General features: G+C 40.6%; 1 protein-coding gene across 1 annotated transcript in view; it reads left to right on the top strand.

Moving 5' to 3' along the window:
* Positions 1–21,233, top strand: part of LOC126252119 (WD repeat-containing protein 11-like) — a 226,656-nt gene that overhangs the window by 119,735 nt on the left and 85,688 nt on the right. Inside the window, exon 11 of the mRNA XM_049952988.1 lies at positions 12,465–12,691. Coding sequence (XP_049808945.1) covers positions 12,465–12,691 — 227 coding nt within the window. The remainder of the gene's footprint in view (positions 1–12,464; positions 12,692–21,233) is intronic.

Below are 21,233 nucleotides of genomic sequence, written 5' to 3'. Positions count from 1 at the left end.
CTCTGGAACTGTGGCAGATGGAACCAATTATTTATTCATTAAGTTAAGTAGTCTAAATGTTGGTTTTCAGAAATACAATCAACTGTATAGTGATGGATCATGGACTATCTTACATACTTGTTTAATACTTTTGACATTAAACTTCAGCAATTGCTGAAACAAACATAGCAAATGCAGCCATGCAAATGTGTTAATCTAGGTTCTTCACGTGACTCCCAGAAATAGTAATTCAGTAGTATCACACCCACTGACCAAGTTGGCCAGAATACAAGATTATAACATCCAGCCTTACACAAAGTATATACCAAGGTGATCCTGACAATGAAGGAATAAGAGGGGAATTAAAATTTATTCTCAGTGATAATTTTCATGTGTGATTTGTGCCTAAATGACACCTTGTTGTGTGTATATCTACAGTCACAGTAGCGAGACGAATTTAATTCAATTATGATAAACGACTAAAGACGTTATGTCCCTGTCTTCATATCTCTAAGTAAATTCCTAATCACTGACTAAAAATTTGTCAATAGAATTTGTTTGCAACCTGCACAGGAATGAATTACTGTTCAAATAATATAAACATTTATTTCTTCAGTTTCAAGATATGTAAAGTAGGAAAGAAATTATTAAACTTAAAATACTATATCATAATACAGTGTGACATTCGTGTTTGCCCCTTTGCATTACACTGCGAACAGGAGCTACCTAAAAGTTTTCCATGGTGCTATCACACGAGTCCTGATGTTCAGTAATTTGTAACACTTGTTTCAAAGTAGAATCAGAATGTTTGTGAATTTGTTCACGAATCCTGCTGTCTGGCACATTGCAAGTAATTGCATCACCAATCATTGTGTCACTATAGTACTGTCCACAGCTACATTGAAAACAACATTGTCATGTCAAACCCTGAAGTTCAGTGACTCACTGACAGTATGTCTGTTCTGGCTTTTTCCGCAATCGAAAGAAGTTGTAACAAGGTGCTGAGTGAGGCAGTAAACTCCTGTGTCATCCGTTGACAAGAAATAAGGAAGTTTCACAGTACCTTGCACTTGATATGTAGTGCAGTGAGCATTGACCTGAGCTTAGTACTCGTTCTACTCCTCTTGCTGGTCATTGAAAGTTCGGAACAGTGGAATGCATGGAAGTGGTGCCATGGATGTGGCTGACTGTTGTGGAGTTGATGCAGCAGCAGCTTGTACATTAATGAGCTGCTGGACTGCTATCATCAACTGTGACATTTGATTTTTCTGAAACTGAATAAAGTGCATTAGATCAAAGCCAGCAACAGCTGGTGGTGTAGGCACTGGTGTCGGAGGAGGTGGGTTAGAGGCCATTTTAATGATAGGAGCACTGCAACAAAGTAAATATACACAGTTAATGAAAGTGTTGTGGTTATTCTGCAAAAAAAGAATCCATTTAGCAGTAACACACCTCTGAAAGAAAGGAGAGAAATATAAGTGATGAGCTGTGACGGAGTGGTGTAGAATGAAGGTGTCATTGCTTCTGGAATCCTTGTCACCAGATGTTGTTTTGACTACTGTGCAGTCAGTGATGACAAATAAAAGGAATTTTTGTAAGCTACCATTGTCCTTTGCATAATCTATGAGCAGTTTGTAGCAAATTACCGTTTGTGATTTAGTTACTGTAGCAGATTTTCTAACTTATTATGTTACATCTAGGTTTCCCTTAAAGAGGAGTTGCCCAACATATTACTGCATTTATCATAAATTAATTCTGTTTTCAACTTTGTTTAGAACTATAATTAACCTCAAAATGTTTTAGGAAACTAGTAGTTTTTACCCCAGGTTTTTGTGTTGAATTAATAAAAAAAAAATCTCATTTTATGTATTCGCTTCAATTCTAATAGGGAATTGGCAACTTTTTAGCTCAACAGGTTAAAAGATAATCAGTGGGCTTAATTTAAAGTTATTTGTTCACTGCCTTATAAATACATTGCACCAGCCAAAATACAGACCCACTGTGAATGCTGTTCTTCAACATAGGAGGAATTGGTTGACATTTGTAAGGGCTAAAAATCACCCTGACTACAGTCAGGTTACTGGCAGCTGCTGTGAATTGGTGTGTTTGAAGAGCTCCTGAGAGTAGTGTGCCTGTGATACCTGTACCAGAGGTACCTCACGTATATCCTCTCTTGTGGATCCTGTCTCCTCTGCAGAAAGTACAGTGTCTGTTATTACTCATCCACTTGGCCATGAGTGGTGTGTCAATGGTAGATCTAGGTGTCCTCTTCAGGATGGACGGGGACCAGGGGGGACTCAGGGTGTTCTACAGGTCCCCCTAACCAACATGTTTGAAGTGCTGTCTTTAACTGAAACTGAGCCAGTGGAATTCACTTCACCTCTTTTTGGAGGAACTTGTTTTGTACAGTGTCAGGAAGAGATAAACGGAAAAGGTTAGGGGCCTATTAAAAAATGGTTCAAATGGCTCTGAGCTCTATGGGACTTAACATCTGAGGTCATCAGTCCCCTATAACTTAGAACTACTTAAACCTAACTCACCCAAGGACATCACACACATCCATGCCCGAGGCAGGATTCGAACCTGCGACCGCGGCAGTCGCGCGGTTCCAGACTGAAGCGCCTAGAACTGCTCGGCCACATCGGCTGGCAGGGGCCTAATAATCACCAATAGTTCAGACATACGGGTAATGATGGTACCCTTTTGGGGAATGGCAGCAAAGGATGGGAAAGGTCACCAGGTGCACGTTGGAACAAACGATGCCTGTCATTTCGGGTTTGAGGTCACTCTTGGGTCATTCCAGGGACTGGCAGAGAAGGCTGAGAAGATCATCTTTGCGCATGGAGTTTCAATGAAGCTCACAATTTGCAGCATCGTCCCCAGTTCTCCGTCGAGTAGAAGGACTGAACCAGAGACTTTGAAAGTTCTGTTGCATGCTAGGCTACGACTTCCTGGGCTTGTACCCTGTGGTTGAGAACTGTAGGGGCCCCATTAAAGGGTCAGGTGTGCATTATACATCAGCACATCAGAGGCTGCTACTTAGGTAGCTGACTGTGTGTGGGGTGCTCACAAGGGGTTGTTGTTGTTGCTGTTGTTTTTTTTTTTTTTATTATTTTTTTTTAGCTTAGGTGAACCTCTTTCCAAAGATAACAATAGCTGTAGGAAACCCAGAAGTATCGGTATAAGACCAAAAGAAATGCCACCCATAGGTGAGAGTATTAAAATCCTGATGCTAAGCTGCCAACAGATTTGCAACAAAGTGCCTGAGTTTGGAGCTCTCTTGAAAAGCAGTGAAGCTCACATAATACTAGGTACAGAAAGCTGGTTGAAACCTGAAATAGATAACAGTGAGATTTTTTAGGAAAATTTAAGTGTATATTGAAAGAGTAGGCAAATTGGAAATGTGGTGCATTTGTCACAGTAGACAAGAAACTCAAATCCACAGAGATAGAAATTGAAGCTGCATGTGAGATTGTTTGGGCAAGATTCTTCAGTATTGATGATGGGCATAAAATGATAATTGGATCCTTCTATCACCCATCACACTCATCTCATGATGTAACAGAAAACTTTAGAGAAAAAATCATTGGTGGAGACTTTAATCATCCAACAACTAACTGGAAAAAATTACAATTTTGTTAATGGTGGGCATGATAAGACATCCTGTAAAACTTTACAAAATCCTTTCTCTGAAAACTGCCTAGAGCAGATGTCTAGGAACCTCTTTTGTGTTCGAAATATATTGGATCTAATGGCAGCAAATAGAGCAGACCTATTTGAGGATGTCCACGTCGAAACTGGTGTTGGTGACCATGATGTGGTTGTGGTAACAATGATTTCCAAAGTACAAAGGACAAATAAAACAAGCAGAAAGATGTATATGTTCAGTAAACTAGATAAAGAATCAGTAGTGTCATATCTCAATCAGGAACTTGAAATTTTCAGCACAGGTCAGGAGCATGTAGACGAACTCTGGCTCAAATTTAAAATAATAGTTGACCACACACTCGATGTACCCAGCAGAAGAGTTGGGAGGAAACCTCTGTGATATACAGTCACTGTAAAGAAACTTCTAAAGAACCAGAGATTGCTGCATAATTGATGTAAAAGAAAAGTGTAGGGCTATAGATGGAGATAATGAATGAAACACATTTGGCTATCAAGAGAGCAAAGTGTGATGCCTTCAAGGACTACCATAGCAAAACTTATCAAATGATATTTCTCAAAACTCAAAGAAATTCTGGTCATATGTAAATGTTGTTAATTGCACCAAAGTAAGTGTCCAGTGCCTGGTAATTAAGGGCAGTGAAGCAAAAGCTGAAATGCTCAACTCCATTTTCAAATGTTCCTTTAAAAAGGAAATTCCAGGAGAACTGTCTTAATTTATTTCTTGTACCACTGAAAAAAACAATTGAAATAAGAAACAGCTGAAAACATTAAAGTTGAACAAAGCTCCATGGACCGATGGAGTCCTTGTCAGATTCTATACTGAATTTGTGGCTGAGTTAGCTCCTCTTCTAACTGTAATCTATTGTAAGTCCCACAAACAAAAACTGTGCCCATTTCTTGAAAAAAGGCATGGGTCACACCCGTCTGCAAGAACGGTAGTAGAAGTGATCCACAAAACTGCCGTCTAATATCCTTGACAGATTTGTTGTAGAATTGTAGAACATATTCTGAGTTCAAACATAATGAGATATCTTGAACAGAATGATCTCCTCAAAGCCAACCAGCATGGATTCCGAAAACGTCGATCATATGGAACCCAACTTGCACTTTTCTCACATTACGTACTGAAAGCTTTGGATCAAGGCAGTCAGTTAGACACTGTATTTCTCGATTTCTGAAAAGCATTTTACTCAGTACCACACCTATGCTTATTGTCAAAAGTATGATCATATGGGGTATCAAGTGAAATTTGTGTCTGGGTTGAGGACTTTTTGGTAGGGAGGATGCAACATGTTATCTTGGATGGAGAGTCATTGTCAGATTTAGAAGTAACTTCGGTTGTGCACCAGGGAATGTGTTGGGACTCTTGCTGTTCATGTTGTACATTAATGACCTTGCAGACAGTGTTAACAGTAAAATCAGGCTATTTGCAGATGTTTCAGTTATCTGTAATGAAGTACTATCTGAAAGAAGCTGCATACATATTCAATCAGATCTTGATAAGATTTCAAAGTGTTGCGAAGATTGACAATTTATTTTAAATGTTCAGAAATGAAAAATTTTGCACTTCACAAAACAAAACAAAAAATGTAGTATCCTATGACTATAAAATCAATGAGTCACTGATGCAATCTCAAACAAATACATGGGTATAACACTTTGTAGGGATATGGAATGGAATGATCACATAGGTTCAGTTGTGGGTAAAGCAGATGTTGGTAGAATACCGGGGAAGAGCAATTAATCAACAAAGGAGATTTCTTACAAATCACTCATGTGACCATTTCATGTGTTGAACATATTCAGAGGATGACAGCAAGAATGGTTACAGGTTTGTTTAGTTAGTGGGAGAGTGTCACAAAGATATTGAAGGAGCTGAATTGGAAGACTCTTAAAGCTAGACGTAAACTATCCTGAGAAAGTCTATTAACAAAGTTTTTCAAGAACCGGCTTTAAATATTACTCTAGGAATGTACTACAACCTCCTATATGTCACTCACATAGGGATCGTGAATATAAAATTAGAATAATTACTGCACGAACAGAGACAATCAATCATTCTTCCTGCACTCCATACTTGAATGGAATAGGAAGAAACCCTAATAACTGGTACAATGGGGCATACCCTCTGCCGTGCACCTCACAGTGGTTTGCAGAGTATAGCTATAGATGTAAAAGGTGGGAAGTTGCGATGGCCGGTGGCAGGACTACAAAATCATCTGTACAAAACACTTTATAATTAATAGAAAACTTTATTTCTGTAAATAAAATAAACATAACTTAATTTGATTCCTATGCTTCCTGTGCCTCCCACATACAAGTATTTCACTCTTTATTACTACTCACAGGACGCAGGCTAAGTAACATCTTCATGTTACTCAGTACTGATGCTCTCCAAGTCTGCAACCAAACTAGGGCCGACCAACGGTGGGCGGCTGGTTAAATCAGCGTTGACAGAGGGCACTGAACTCTGTTTTCCTGGAGAAGTGGCACTGCTTGCTCTTTCCATTGGTGTGAGGTTCAGAGCCTTCTTGATGCCATTTTGTGGTGCTGCGTTGGTCAGTGCACGTTCGATTCTTTACGACTGCACAGGTGGGTTGGCCACTAAGGGCAAATCGAATGGCCACCTCATTCTCAGACTTGACACCACTGGATTTCTTATTAAAGACTGTGTTTGTGTTCCTCCCCTACCAAATGATTTAGCTGACCTGAAATATTGAATCTACACTGCCTTTGCACAAGTTATGCCCTATTTGCTGCAACAAGTATGGGAAGAAACTGATTATCGGTGGGATGTTGGCTGCATCACAAATGGTGGTCACATCGAACCAAAAGAGCTCTTGACAGTTTTACGTGAAGCTTGAGATTGTTTGCTACAAAATGAGACATCTACCAATTCTGTAAGTTATCTCACTAAATTTCTGTCATTCCAAAGTTGTAAAGTCCTTTTTGACTTGCCCTTTATAGTTTTCTTAATACAAATTTTTTTGTTTGTGTTTGTTTTTTTTGAATAATTTCAACTTCTTTAAAGGATTCAGAAAGATGTTAATGCCGGTTTTGTCCTCAGTTCCCCATTTGAGCTGTACTAATGATGGAGAAAGGAAATCACTTACCTTCTTTTTGAAGTGAGAATACTCTCAGAGAAAATCAGTACAGAACATCATGTAAATGTATATACGCATAGCACATTTAGTAACAAATAGCTTCATTTAAAATTGTGCATGATATTTCGGAACTTGTAGATTGAACTTCAAGTACTCTGGTTTCCACAACATCTACTTAAATCCTTTCATGTGATTTCTTGTGTTGGCTGTTAACCAAAATGATATTATACATGATATTTACAAAAATGTATGATAAAAATAAATTATTCTTAGCTGAAAATAACTCTGGATACAATTGTAGGTCCAAAATTGATAAAATGCAATGCTGTTCCAACTCATAGCGCTTAATGTAAGTAAGTGATGTGAATTAATTTAAGGTAAATGTCCATAGGCATTCAAGTTGAATGAATTCACATTTAAAGACCTAGCCTAAGTAGATATCATCAGGACCAGAAAGCTAAGAATTTCTGTTGAAACTTTAGTGAATTATATCAGAAGCTGAAAGAACGAATGAATGATACCAGTGGAAGTCAAGAAAGGTATTTCACTTCCTTGCACAAAGTATCACATACCTACTGCCAAAAGATTCACAAACTGGAGACCTTCCAGGTTACCATCTCATTACCAATTTAACAAGATTTATAATAATAATTATTGTTATTACATTGTGGTTGTTGTTGCCGTTGCTGCATTTCCGAAGGTACTGCGATAAAAACAGTATCTTGTTGAACAGTTGGGAACATGCAAGAAATATACCAAATATTGGGAAGAACTACTGTACAGTGTGTGTAGCTAGATTTGTAAGATGTGTTTCTTCATTTGTAGCCTACGAAGAATATTGTACTATACAGTTTGTGAAAACACCACAACCTCTGCTGATAGGTGTCAAGACATTTCATTGTTGAAATATGTGATAACTTTTTGGGGTATTAAAAAGCATATTGAATACAGATGCATTCAGCTTTTGAGAAATCAAATGGATTCAGATTACGAGAAGTAACCTCATCAAAATTCACTTTGCATACGATACTATCTCTGTTTTATTATTATTATATTTTTGAAAAATTTGCAGAAGACCTAATTCCCTTTCACCTTGCTGTCTTGGGTAACATTAATGTGAATGCACCAAATGGGGGGTAATGGGAATTCAACCCATTCACAGGTGAAACCATCAGTTATGTTAAAGGAAGGCTGCAGTAAATACCATGCAAGCTTTAAGGTGGGAAGTCTGCTGACAAGATGTTGATCTGTGAGATTTAGCGATGCGTTGGAAATAGTCAAACAAAATATGAGTGTCACATAGAACAAAGAATTTGATCAGCACTATTAATACTCGTATTTTTGCTGACTATTAGATTGTTGATTTGCTGTGATCAGTAAAAGAAATTCCCAGCACAAGCGAGAAGAGACACCAAGATGACAGTAAAATGAACTATGTTTTCAATATGCAACACACAAGAGAACAACAGCTTCCAATGGTTTTCCTTAACAGAATACGAGGGGATGGTTGTACAGCTTTAACTATCACCTAGAAAAGTAAAGTTATGTAATTTTTTGTTTGTTTGGAGGTAAATGTCTGTAGCCACTGTACCGAAGCATGCCATAAGAGGACACAAAACAAAACAATGCAGCCCATTGATAAAGTCAAGTATCGTGTCGTAATTCATTTCCGACATTTGAAGAGTAACAACACAGGAAAAATTCGTTCTGAGTTAGTATAAATGTATGATAACAGTGCACCCTCATATGACACAGGTTTGTTTCATCTCACTGAAAGAGCCTTCTCTCAGTTAGTTGAAACAAGTCTGAATGATGAGAAATCAAGTGGCAGACCAATCCTTTGTGAAGGCCCCCATGCTCAAAGACCAGTGAATCACAACTGAGGTAATAGCAGAAAAATCAATTATGGATCAATTTTTAACATCTTTCATGACATTTTGAACATGTCATAGGCTGCCACCCACTGATTTCCTGATAACACCCATTTAAAAAGCCTACTGAACTGAGGTAGTAGTGGAACTGCTGCAGCTGTGTTAGGCAAATCCATGTGACTTCTACTATTGGCTAATCACCACGGGTGAGTGCTGGGTGTATCACTGCGACATCAAGACAAAGGAGCAAAGAAAGCAGTGGAAATGTGGATGCAGCTTTGCCAAAAAAGGCAAAGACTGAAACATCATCTGGCAAGGCGATGCCACATGTTTTTTGAGACTACCATTGTGCATTGCTAGCAGATTATACTTGTGGGTGGCAAACCATCAATGGAGCGTACTACTGAAATCTCTTGATGATATTACAGGAGGCTGTCGAGATGAAGCATTATGGGAAGCTGTTAAAGAGATTGTTTTTGCTCCTTGAGAGTGCACCAGCTCAGTCTGCATGTGACAGAGTCACTCATTTTGCTTCATGGGGCCATTAAATTTTGCTTTGTGTCTGCTAGGTGTTTATTGTTATTAATCTACTCTTAAGCCATTACATACAAGATCTCATGGTGTCTTCTGAGAAGTAATGTGCATCTTCTTGTGGATGGGCAGCATCCAATTTAATTCTTACTTGTGTCCAGCAGAAGACAAGCTACAGACACACTTGTTCTTCAGAAAAGCCTCAAAATATAAAGTACACAGTGCATTAGTATTAATCAACAGCCATATGATGTCCACTGGTGGCAAAATACCTCCACCAGATTTCTTCACCATGAATTATGATCTTCAACAGTGCACATCTGTGATGCTCTGCTTATTTTCTAATATTGGGCATTCTCCTCCTATTAGGAGTCCGTGTACCACCCATTCATCAGTCTGCATGTCCCACCATTTCAGTGTGTTCCCTGGTCCATTTGTTTGTTTTGCTGTCTCTCATAGTAATGTCAAATGTGCAACTTTCTGATGCCTACTGAACAACCTCAGTTTTCTAATGGTTTTCACAATAAAAGTCCAAGCTAGAAGTAGCAATACACATTGATTTTAAGCTTTCCTTTTCAGGCATTAGAAGTTTTATTTCGAAAACTCTATTTCGTGTATCAGAAGCTCTTCAGGCCATTTTGACACTTCAGTTTATTTCTTTTGTCATCTCAAATTACCCTAAATGCAAAAACCCATCATGATTTGTTGTTAAATTGTAGAATTTTCTTTACAGTGTTCCCTCTGTATACTATTTAGTCTTTTTTATAGTTCATTTTCAGATCTGCTTTTGAAAGTTCTGTATAAATTTCTTCCATTTGTTTATCTGCATTTGAAACAAATATTAAAATAAAATTAGTGAAAAACATTCTAGATCGTGATGGTTATTATTTAAAGTGACCGGTTTTGATCTAGTCATAGGCCATCTTCAGAATAGCACTGTGAATGGTAGAAATCATGCTAGTTGCATAGAGAAGTCAGTGACTTAAAAAAAAGATAATTTGTACTTACTAAAATCAAAGTTTTGTCAGCCATCAGCTGAAGTTGATGATGTCCAGAACAGTTAGTAGACTGTAGTTGCTGAAACTGCTGGTGTTGGCTAGGCAGCATTGAGTTGTATAGATCTGGTCAGGGTGTGGTTGTGCTGTATGACGTCAACATCAGCCAGTGAGGAACGATTTACATGAATTATGAAGGTACAGTTTATTTAAAAGTGAATAATTATAAAAAAGTAGTGTCTATAGGGTAGAACAGATTGTTAAAAATTGTAAGTAAGATTATTTAAAAATGATACCCCTTATTTCTTGTAGTACCACGTGGTGAAAATAATTCATGCAACCAGTATAATATATCCATAGCATCAGCTATTTGGTCAGTAGACTGTGTATATAGAATAAACAAATGGATTTATGTAAAGTAATTATCATCTATGATAATTATACAGTAATTACACTGTGTACTGAATAATATCAAATTTAGAAGAATGTTGGCACACTCTTCTGGCCTGAACTTGCTGTCTATGTATGGCATTGCCATGGAGACATCATAGTAAGATGGCCAGCAGATGTCAAAGGTAAGTTCAGGCCAGAAGGGTGCGCCAATGTTCTTCTAAATTTCATATTATCCAGAATACAAAGTAATTACTGTTTAATTATCATAAAGGATAATTATTTTACATAAATCCATTTGTTTATTCTATACGCACATTCTGTTCATTAAATAACTGATGTTACGAATATATTACACTGGTTAAATAAGTTATTTCCACCAGATGGTACTACTAGAAATAAAAGATATAATTTTTAAATAATCTTTTTGCAGTTGCTCAGTATATTTAACCATCTGTTCTGCCCTATAGTCACTACTTTTTATAATTATTCACTTTTAGATAAACTGTATTTTAAAATTATATGTAATTTATACAGATCGTTGCTCATTGGCTGACACTAACATCATACAGCACAAACACGCCCTCACCAGATCTGTATAATGCAATGCTGCCTTGCCAACAGCAGCAGTTTCAGTGACTGAGGTCTACTGACTGTTCTGGACATTGTCAACTTCAGCTAATGGGTAACAACTCATTGATTTTAATAAGTATAAATTATTTTATTTTAATCACTGACTTCTTTATATAAGTAGCATGATTTCTATTCGTCACAGTGCTATTCTGAAGACTACACCGAAACTGGTCATTTTAAATAAAATAACCATTGCGATGTAGGTTGTTTTATACATTCTTCACTGTACTGATGTAAATCAACCAGTGCCCTGTGTCTCGAGAGGTATTAGTACAGGTTTGGCTGCAACCAAGTCAAAAGCTTTCTCAAAATCTGATTTTGTTTGTGACATGCAAATGGACTGTTGCGTTATTTCCACTGCTAAAGCCAACTTGTTTCTTTGCCTTATTGCCATTAATATATTTTTTCTTTCTATGCATTGGTAATAATTTTAGTGACTATCTTGTAGATTACAAAGAGAAGGCCCCTCCTCCCTGTCTCGCCATCACTGTCCACCCCACATGTTCTTCAAGTCCAGACAGTTCCATTAATGTGTTTAACAGTGTTCTGTTTACTAATCAACTTTATTCATGGTATAAACAACAAAAAACATTGTTACCAATGTTAGTTAACAAAGCTGTTATAAAATTTACGATGGGTTTTAACACCAAAGTGTTTTTGCGAAGAGTGGTCCTATTGAAACTTGTTATTCTATTGTCCTTGTGTGACCTGAAAAATCATTTAACTCGTCCCATTACAGGAGGACTCACAGTTTGATGTTGAATCCATATCTACAAGCCTTAAGGATTCTATTGAAACTTGTTACTCTCCTGTCTTTGTCTGGCCTGAAAAATCATTTAACTCATCCCATTACAGGAGGACTCATAGTTTGATGCCGAATCCATATCTACAAGCCTTAAGACAGATAAAAATATATAAATTCTCTGAAAAAATCCTAGTACCAACTAGAGATCAAATCCAGCACCTTTGGATTTGTAGTTTGGCTTACCCATGTAATTATCAAGTTTGGAAACACAGTGTTTGTTTTATTTTAATGACATTATCTGTTGTTGCCTTATTATAAAACTTAACTGAACATGTAGATTCAAAAGAAACAAAATTTCGTGTGAAATTTCATTCATTGGGAAATGAAACATCAGTGTGCTTCTTTTCTGCAAGTGCCTATTTCATTATTTAATAAATTTAACAGGCTTAAAATATGATAGTTCATATGTCAGTGAAATAATAGTAATGAAACTTTTATAGTCATTTAATTAAAGTTTACTTCACCCGATTTTAATTCACTTTCATAGGACTCTGTAGCAGCAGCTCCACCGTTGCGAATTGTTGCTGTTGGTCTACTGCCTTCACTTGCCTCTCCTGTGACATCTCTCCGCATGTGTCCTCCATTGACTACAAGAAACTGGCAGAAATATCAGCCTTTACTTGCTGTGGGTACTGCCGGAGGACTGGTGCAAGTGCTGAATGCTGCAACAGGGACTGTGGACAAAGAACTTGCTTTACATACTTGTCCTGTCAGGTGAGCATTTATGTTACTAATTGTTCTTGTAGTTATTGTTTCCTCATTTAGACAGATTAAATTCAAGTGCTGTGAATGTGGTGCAGATAGAATATGTAAATTGTACAACAAAATTAAAGGATCACATTTTTGGAGCCTACTAATTGTCTCCCATTGTAATGCATAAATTTGAAATTTACCTCAAAGGTGCGTACGACCTTCCTCTGTAATGGTGCAATAGTTTGGCACCCTGTGATGTCACCCTCAGGATTGAGGACGCTTCAAACAGCAAGGTGTTGACACATGGAAGGAGAGAGGGGAAAGGGGGGAGAGGGAGAGAGGTAGGAGGGAGGGGGGAGGGGGTGGTCACAGCTCAGAAATTCATATGAGCTGTAATGTGGGTAATGACATCCTGTTGGCACCAAATTTCACCACAATTCTGCCCAACACCACTGTGGACACATCACATGATGAGAAGGTTGTCACAGCCCTCTTACCCAGATTTCACCCCTTCTTTTGACATCTCTGTGATGCAAGTCAGAACTGCAATACACAGTGTTAAATTCACATGGTTTTGGGTAGACAAGGAAGCCATTTCAGATGCACTGCTGCCCAGAATCGACACAAAAAGGCCTTAGGAGGTGCCATAAGGTGTGTCAACGATACCTTTTCTTTTCCTGGTTTGTTGACTCCAACACATTTTGCAATTGAAAATGACAGTTTGCAGTCCAGTGAGCAACAGGAAGATGTTCTTGACAACTTTCCACATTGCTAACAACCTCAGATTTTTAAACCCTTCCGTAAGGACACTGTGGATGCGCATCCCTATTGAGCGTAATTGCACCCCTTTTGAGTGTAGCGCGACTGCAGTAGGTTGAAACCACTAGGAACAATTCAGAACTGTTCAACGAAATTTGAACATAACCTGAGGCAGGAAAGGGTACTTATGCTGTTTCAACCTTCGTGTTTTCTGCCCTCCAGTGATGCGATCAGACAGAAGTGCAACGTTAACATGTGCATGAATAAGACAGCAAAGGGTCCCTCTAAGTCCCCCAATTTTGCAACTTTGTTGAGCATGTTACAAATGTACCTCTCAGAAACTTCAGCACCAAATTATCCTGGCACCTGAAGGTAAACAAACCCAGCCAACAAGTGCTGAAGGTTTTGCCTAACCCTCAGGTGCTAGAGCAGCCACCACACTGATTTGGTGTTTAAATTTCTGCAGGTACATATGTAATGGGTGAAATCTGGGTAAGAGGGACTGTGACAACCTTCACATCATGTGGCATGTCCATAGTGGCTTAGGGCAGAATTTTGGTGAAATTTGGTGCCAATGTTATGTTATTAACCCACCTTAAGCTCTCATGACTTTTTGAGCAGTGGACTTCTTTTTGCCTGAGTTGACACCTCACTGTTTAAGGCATTGCTGATTTGAAGAGTGACGTCACAGGGCACCACACTTTTGCACCATTGCAATGGAAAGTTGTAGGCACCTCTGAGCCAAATTTCAAACTTATGCATTTCAATGGGAGACAGTTATTGGGTTTCAAAAAAGTGATCCTTTAATTCTGTTGCACAGTGCAGTATAATGATGTCAGAGTGTGATTTATTGAGAACACTTCTAGTGACAAATTCACTATTAACAAGAAATAAAATATAAGTTTTGAGACTAATATGCTGTAATGCATGAAATATTTGATGTTAGAGTACAGTTAGAAAATACTGAACATAAAGCAACAAGACTGTGGAATTCAACTCTATCTTACAATTTTAAATATTTTTATCTCATTAATGCTAAGAGTTTGATTTTTGAATTAAAGCAGTGCTAGCTTGATAATTGCTCTATAGGAGAGCAGACTGTACACAATTATTTAGTGGCTTGTACTTTCTAACTGATTACTGTGTACATTTTCAGTGAGGGAACGTCCAACCCGATGCTTTCGACTTTGTTGTGACTAAGAATGTAACAGTGCTCTGTCAATACATTACATATTATGAATTTTAAAATTTTCATGGCAAATTGATGGTTCAAACATATTTTGGGCTGGCAGTTGGTTGTCATTTAATTCATAACATGATATTTTGTCTGGGCACCTGCCAGTCATCTTCAGGTAAGCCATCGAAGACTAACGAAGGTGTACTCCAGTCCGCATTATGCTGTGAGTATTCTGCATGTGCATCAAAATTCAAATTGACAGATGGATCACCCTTGCTGGTGGAACCACAGAGGTCAGCGGTGCACTGTTTTACTATTTGCCTCAGCCATTCGCGCACTCTATTGTCTTTGATTAGAACAAATTGTGGAGATGAAGGGTTCCGTGCACTATCCAACTGGTAGCTGCTATCATGGTTCATCAGATTTTCCACCAGGTGTATTTCCATAGATTGTTTAATAATGGAGTACCAAAAAGATGTTGCTGTGCTCAGAATCAATCTATCGTACTCCATGGAATGTCCAGTAGATATAGAGTGGTTGGCAATAGTGGATTTGCTTGGTTGTGAAAGTGAAATGTTCTTCCTCAGTGCACCATTGTTTCACAGTGCATATGGTGTGTTCTATGTAAGCCATACCACAGTGACCAGGTATTTTGAAAATTCCAGCCTTTTGCAATAACAAGTTGTCCTTCACAGATCCTAAAAGGTCTGCAATCTTAGATGGTGGGTGGAAAATCACTTTCATTTGAAATTTACAGAGAATTCTTGTTATTTCAAACAAAATGTTGCCCACAAAAGGAAGAAAAGTGAAAGATTTTGGTGGCATATTTTCCTCTTTATCCACTTCCTGAGTCTTAATTTTAACTGACAGTGCCCTGTTAATCTGCTGGGTGGAACATACATTTCTTCTAAACACTGTCTTTAACTGAACAAGCTCTTTAGGCAAACTATCTAGATCTGAGACAGTGTGATCTCTGTGTATGAGTGTTTTAAGCATGATGATAGTTTGTGACAGGTGATGAGAACTTTGTTTTTGCAAATAGAAATCAGTGTGAGTGGGTTTACAATAAAATGAATGCTCCAGAGCCATTATTCTTTCATGTAACCAAAACATCCAAGAAAGGCAGACAACCATCTTTCTCTATTTCCAGGGAGAAGCGAATGTTGTCGTGAATACAGATGAGGTTGTGAAGAAACTCTTATCAGTTTCTTTTCCACGAGTCCACTATGAAAGTATCGTCCACATACCTCCAAAAGAAAGTTGGTTTAAGGGCAGCTGATTCAAGCGCTCTCTACCCAGAATCCTCCATAAAATGGTTGACTACAATGAGAGACAGTGGGCTGCCACTGGCAATGCCGTCAGTCTGTTCAAAATAATGTTGGTTGAACATAAAATAGGCTGAGGCCAGAACATGCCATATCAAAGCAATGATGCTGCCTGAAAGTTTTTCCCAATTAGTGTCAAAGAATCTGCGCGAGGGAGCCTTGTAACAAGTGATACCATATACATGCTAGCCAAATTGTGAGAACTGCTTAGATGGTGAGCCCCCAGTATATTGATAAAGTCAGATGAGCTGTGGATGTGATGTTGGCATTTTCCCACAAACTGTCTCAGCAAGGAAGTGAGATGTTTGGCTAAATCATATGTAGGTGCTCCTTTATTGCTCACTACTGGACATAATGGAACACTTTGTGTGTAAATTTTTGGAAGGCCATACAGTCATGGTGGTACGCAAGCACGTGTTCTTTATGTCTTGATGATCTCTCAAGGTAAGGAGAAGGAATGCAATAGTGCAGAAGTTTTCCGTTGCACACTCCCTGTAGGGTCATAATCAACTGTCATATAGGTAGAGTCGCTTAGCAGACCATACAACTTATCATACACATTATGAGGTAACAAAATGGTTGCATTACCTTTGTCAGCCTTCACTACCACAACATCAGTGTCCTCTCATTGATTTTTTAGTGCAACCCTTTCTGCAATCATTACTACATTGAGGAGGAGCTTCCAGGAGAGCACAGCAAGTTTCCCCTTCATATTTCTTGTGCAGCATCCACCCCGGGAGGTGTTGTACAACTTCTTCATCACCACTCACAAAACTAATTACAAGTGGTGCTCTAGGTGCGCTGGCACGGTAGCTCAGCGTGTTCGGTCAGAGAGCCGGTTGGCCTTTGTAATAAAAAACTGAGTGGAAGGATCAACCATCGAACTTGAACAGGATGTCTTGCGACGTCCGCAATGACCAAACACACAAAAAAAAAAAAAAAAAAAGAGGTGCGGGAGCAAAAGTAGTTCCTTGCATAATACAGTCAGCATTGCATTGTACAAATTTTTCTCCTTGAAACAGACAGTGGAATGTCATGCATTTACCTCTTGTGGTGACTGCTGTGGCAACACATGATCAAATTTTGCCAATTGAACTTGGTTGAAGTCAGTCCATCAACCCAGCACCATGATACAGAAGAGAGGAGTGCTGCAACTGTCAACTTGAATTCTGACACATGCCTGGAATATGGGATGGAACAGAGAATGCATTCATCAGTCTTTGGTGGCTCTCCTGAAGGTGACTAGTGCCCTATAAAATATCATGCAATGAGTTAAACAATGATTGGCTGCAAGCCTGAAATTTGTTTGAAGATTCAATTCTCTGAGAAAATTTTAAAATTCACATCAGACACCTTTTTAGGGAGGAGATGACCTCACATGTTCAAAGTTTCATCAAGCGACATGGTAAGAGAGGGAAACTGTTAAGTTCTATAAGCTTTTTATTCAGATGTTGGAATCATGGTGCAGTAGCCACCAGAAAGATCGCGGGAGGCGCACATCAGAATGGCGCGTCACAGACAGTAGTTGCCGCAAGTAAAGTCCTGTCCACCAGAGGGCACGCGATAATTCGGCCGCACCCTATGTTGGCTGAACAACAACTACTCAGGCAGCACGGGCCGCGCCCAGTCAGTTGACATCAGGCATGCCTAGCATGTCGTTCCCGGTCTACACTATGTGAAGTGCGACGGAAAACGTGAATCGTGTTACAACACAATTGGCGACGAGGATGGGATGTTACTTACAAATCAGTCACTCGGCCTCTGACTTTTATTGTTGTCATTGATGCGAGTTCCACTAACCTTTTTGGATTGGATGCCTTTCAAGCTTTCGGTTTTTCTATCACAGACACCAAACAGTTGGTCTCAGAAGATGTTCCCTATCAATCATTGGAATCTTTGATCTCTGACTTTAAGGATATCTTTGAGGAGGTCCTGGGGCGTGCTCCAGACTTTGAAACTCACTTATCGTTGAAGGCGTCGGCTCGCCCGCGTTTTCTACGTGCGAGGCAGTTCCCCTTGGCTCTCCGCCCTCAGGTAAAAGCAGAGATAGACCAGCTGACCACCCTCGGGGTCGTTCTTCCCATTTCTTCTAGTGAGTGGGCTTCGCCCCTCGTTATTTTACAGGAAACCCTTGGGAAAATTACGTCTTTGTGACGATTTCAAGGCCACCATTAATTCCCAATTAGTGGGGGACACCTATCCCTTGCCTCGTTCTGATGAATTGTTCTTTGCCATGGCGGGAGGCCAATATTTTTCAAAAATTGATCTTTCGGGGGCTTTGGCCTTTACCAATACCAGCGGTTGGCCTTTGGATTATCCAGTGCCCCGGCGATATTTCAGCGTTATCTTGAGTGCGTCACGTCGACAATCCCTCATTGTATTAATTACCTGGACGACATAATTGTCACAGGCCGCAGCACAAAGGAACACTTGCACAAACTTCAAACCCTTTTTCTCAAATTCAGGTCCGTGGGCCTGTGTTGCATCCTGCGTAAGTCGAACTTCTTCCAACCGTCCATTGAGTATGTGGGCTACACCATCTCTCGGCACAGCGTCCAGCCGCTAGGAAGTTTGGTCCAAGGTATCGTTGACCTTCCGCGGCCCGCTTTGCTGAAGGAGTTACAAGATTTTTTAGGCAAGATTGCCTATTACCACCGGTTCATTCCCAGGGCTTCCACCATTGCCCACCCCCTGTACTGCCTTCTGCGCAAGGGTGTTCCTTTTGATTGGTCACCTGCATGCGAGCGAGCGTTCACCTCCTTGAAGGGCCTCCTCACATCAGAGCCTTGTTTGGCTACTTTTGACCCCAATAAGCCGTTGGTCCTGGCTACAGATGCTTCACAGTATGGGGTGGGGGCGGTCCTGGCCCATCGCAAAGCGGATGGCTCCGAGCAGCCACTGGCGTTTGCGTCTAAAACTCTTAGTCCCACGCAGGCCCATTACTCCCAGGTGGAAAAAGAGGCTTTGGCCATTGTCTACGCTGTTACCAAGTTTCACCCTTTCTTGTATGACACGAGGTTTCAGTTAATCACTGACCATAAGCCATTAATATCGTTATTTGGCCGCGCCTCTCAGATTCCGGATAGGGCAGCCCACAGACTGCTGCGCTGGGCCTAGTTCCTCTCTAAGTACCATTATGACATTCATTTTTGCCCTACCAAACAGCATCCCCACACCGAGGCTCTTTCCCATCTTCCGGTGGGCCCGGATCCTAAGTTCAATCGGGAGGAGATTATGTGTTTTCATTTGGATGTGGTGTCCCGCCAAGCAGTTGATGGCTTCCCGATCACTAGTTCTAGAGTCACCAGGGACACAGCAGCTGACCCGGTTCTCTGGCAAACCGTTCACCACGTTCAGCAGGGGTGGTCGTCCCGACCTCCAGGCCAGGCCTCGGACCCTCTTCGTAATTATTTTGTTCTACGAGATTGCCTCTCAGTCTTGGAAGGAGTTCTCCGCCTGGCTATCGATGATACAGCTCCTTGCGTGGTGGTTCCTGCAAGTTTGTGAAGGGAGGTCCTCACGTTATTACATGAGGGGCACTGGTGTGTTTCCCGTACTAAAACCTTGGCTCGCAGACATGTGTACTGGCCCGGTATTGACAGAAATTGAGCACTTCGTAGCCACCTGTTCCCAGTGTGCGAGCCAACAGGTGTCTACCAGGTCAGCGTTCTCTTCATGGCCACCTGCAACCCAGGCATGGGAACGTGTTCACATAGATTTTGCGGGCCCCTTTCTCAATGGCTTTTGGCTGATTGTCATTGATGCTTATTCCCAATTCCCATATGTGGTTTGCTGCTCCTCAACCACTTCAGAAGTCGCAATCCAGGCACTAGCAAAAATCTTTTCTGTGGAAGGTCTGCCAGTCACCCTGGTATCGGACAATGGACCTCAGTTTATTTTGCAGACCTTCCAGGATTTTTGTAGGCGCTTCGGTATTCGGCACGTTTGCTCTCCCCCCTTTCATCCACAATCAAATGGGGAAGCCAAGTGCATGGTGCGCACATTTAAGACGCAGATGAAAAAGTATGTGCACGAATTTCCTGCAGAGGAGGCGTTGACGTTTTTCCTGATGGCATACCGGACCACACCGGTGGGAGAACGCCGCCCCACAGAGCTCCTCCATGGGCGCCAACCTAGGACTCTGCTGCACCTCCTCAGGCCTGGTCCTCGCCAGTCTTCGCCAAACGGGGTACCCGGCTTTCCACCGGGTATGTTGGTCTGGGCACGTGGGTTTGGTCGCAATCCACGTTGGATACCGGCAGTGGTCCTGCGCTGCAATGGCCGCCGGCTCTATACCTAGCAGGCAGGGGACCGGGAGGTACGTCGTCACCAAAATCAGCTACATCCACGTTTTGGCACCCACCCTCCAACCCCTCGGGCGCCGGCTTCCCCATTGCCGGCACCCATGTTGTTTTCTCAGGGGACACTACTGGGGGGAAGAGGGGGGGCCGAGATGAACACTGTCTGGCGGAGTGTGCAGGGACTAGAATGACACCAGGTGTAGCATCTGGAGGTTGTGGGCCAGGGAGGTGAGGAAAAAAGGAGCGAAAAAGGAGAGAAGAAGGGAAAGATGTGTGGGTGTGTTGGCAGTGGGTGGCAAACAGAGCTTGGAGACTAGAATGGGAAAGAGATGATAGGGCAGAGGGGGTAGAAACTGTTGGGTGGAGGGTATGGAGACAGTTTGTGGTGAAATGGGCACCAAGATCATGGCTGTCATGTTGTAAAGCATATTCTGCAATTGCATATTGTGTGTTGCCAGTATACATCCTCTGCTGGTTTCAAAGCACCCATTTAACTTATATCTTCCTTAGTTGATCAACATGTGCACCCTACAGTCCAAAGACTTCCCTCCAGTATGAAAAACACCAACAATTTCGTAGTTTGACTGAAATCTGTGCATGTCCCACCCCCATCATACACTTCGCTTGTCACAATTGATGCCACCTCCCTCTATACCAACATCCACCATATACTTAGTCTGTCTGCTACTGAAAATTTTCTCAAACAGCACCCACCTGATTCCAAACCTATGTTGTCCTTCTGCTCACTTTTATCAACTTTATACTAACCACCAACTACTACTTTACCTTTGAGGGTCAGACATAAAAACAGATCAAGGGCAAAGCCATGGGATCCAGGATGGTTTCTTTCTATGCAACCCTTTTCATGGGTCACTTGGAGGTGGCTTTACTGTGATCCATAAGCCTTCAGACCCTCGTTTAATTTAGATATATTAATGGCATCTTTGCCATATGGACTCATGGTGAAGCTGACCTGTTAAAATTCTTGGAATCTCTAAATA

The sequence above is a fragment of the Schistocerca nitens genome, chromosome 1 (genome assembly GCF_023898315.1).
Source record: "Schistocerca nitens isolate TAMUIC-IGC-003100 chromosome 1, iqSchNite1.1, whole genome shotgun sequence".
NCBI lineage: Eukaryota > Metazoa > Arthropoda > Insecta > Orthoptera > Acrididae > Schistocerca > Schistocerca nitens.
This window is presented reverse-complemented; position numbering and strand designations above follow the sequence as displayed.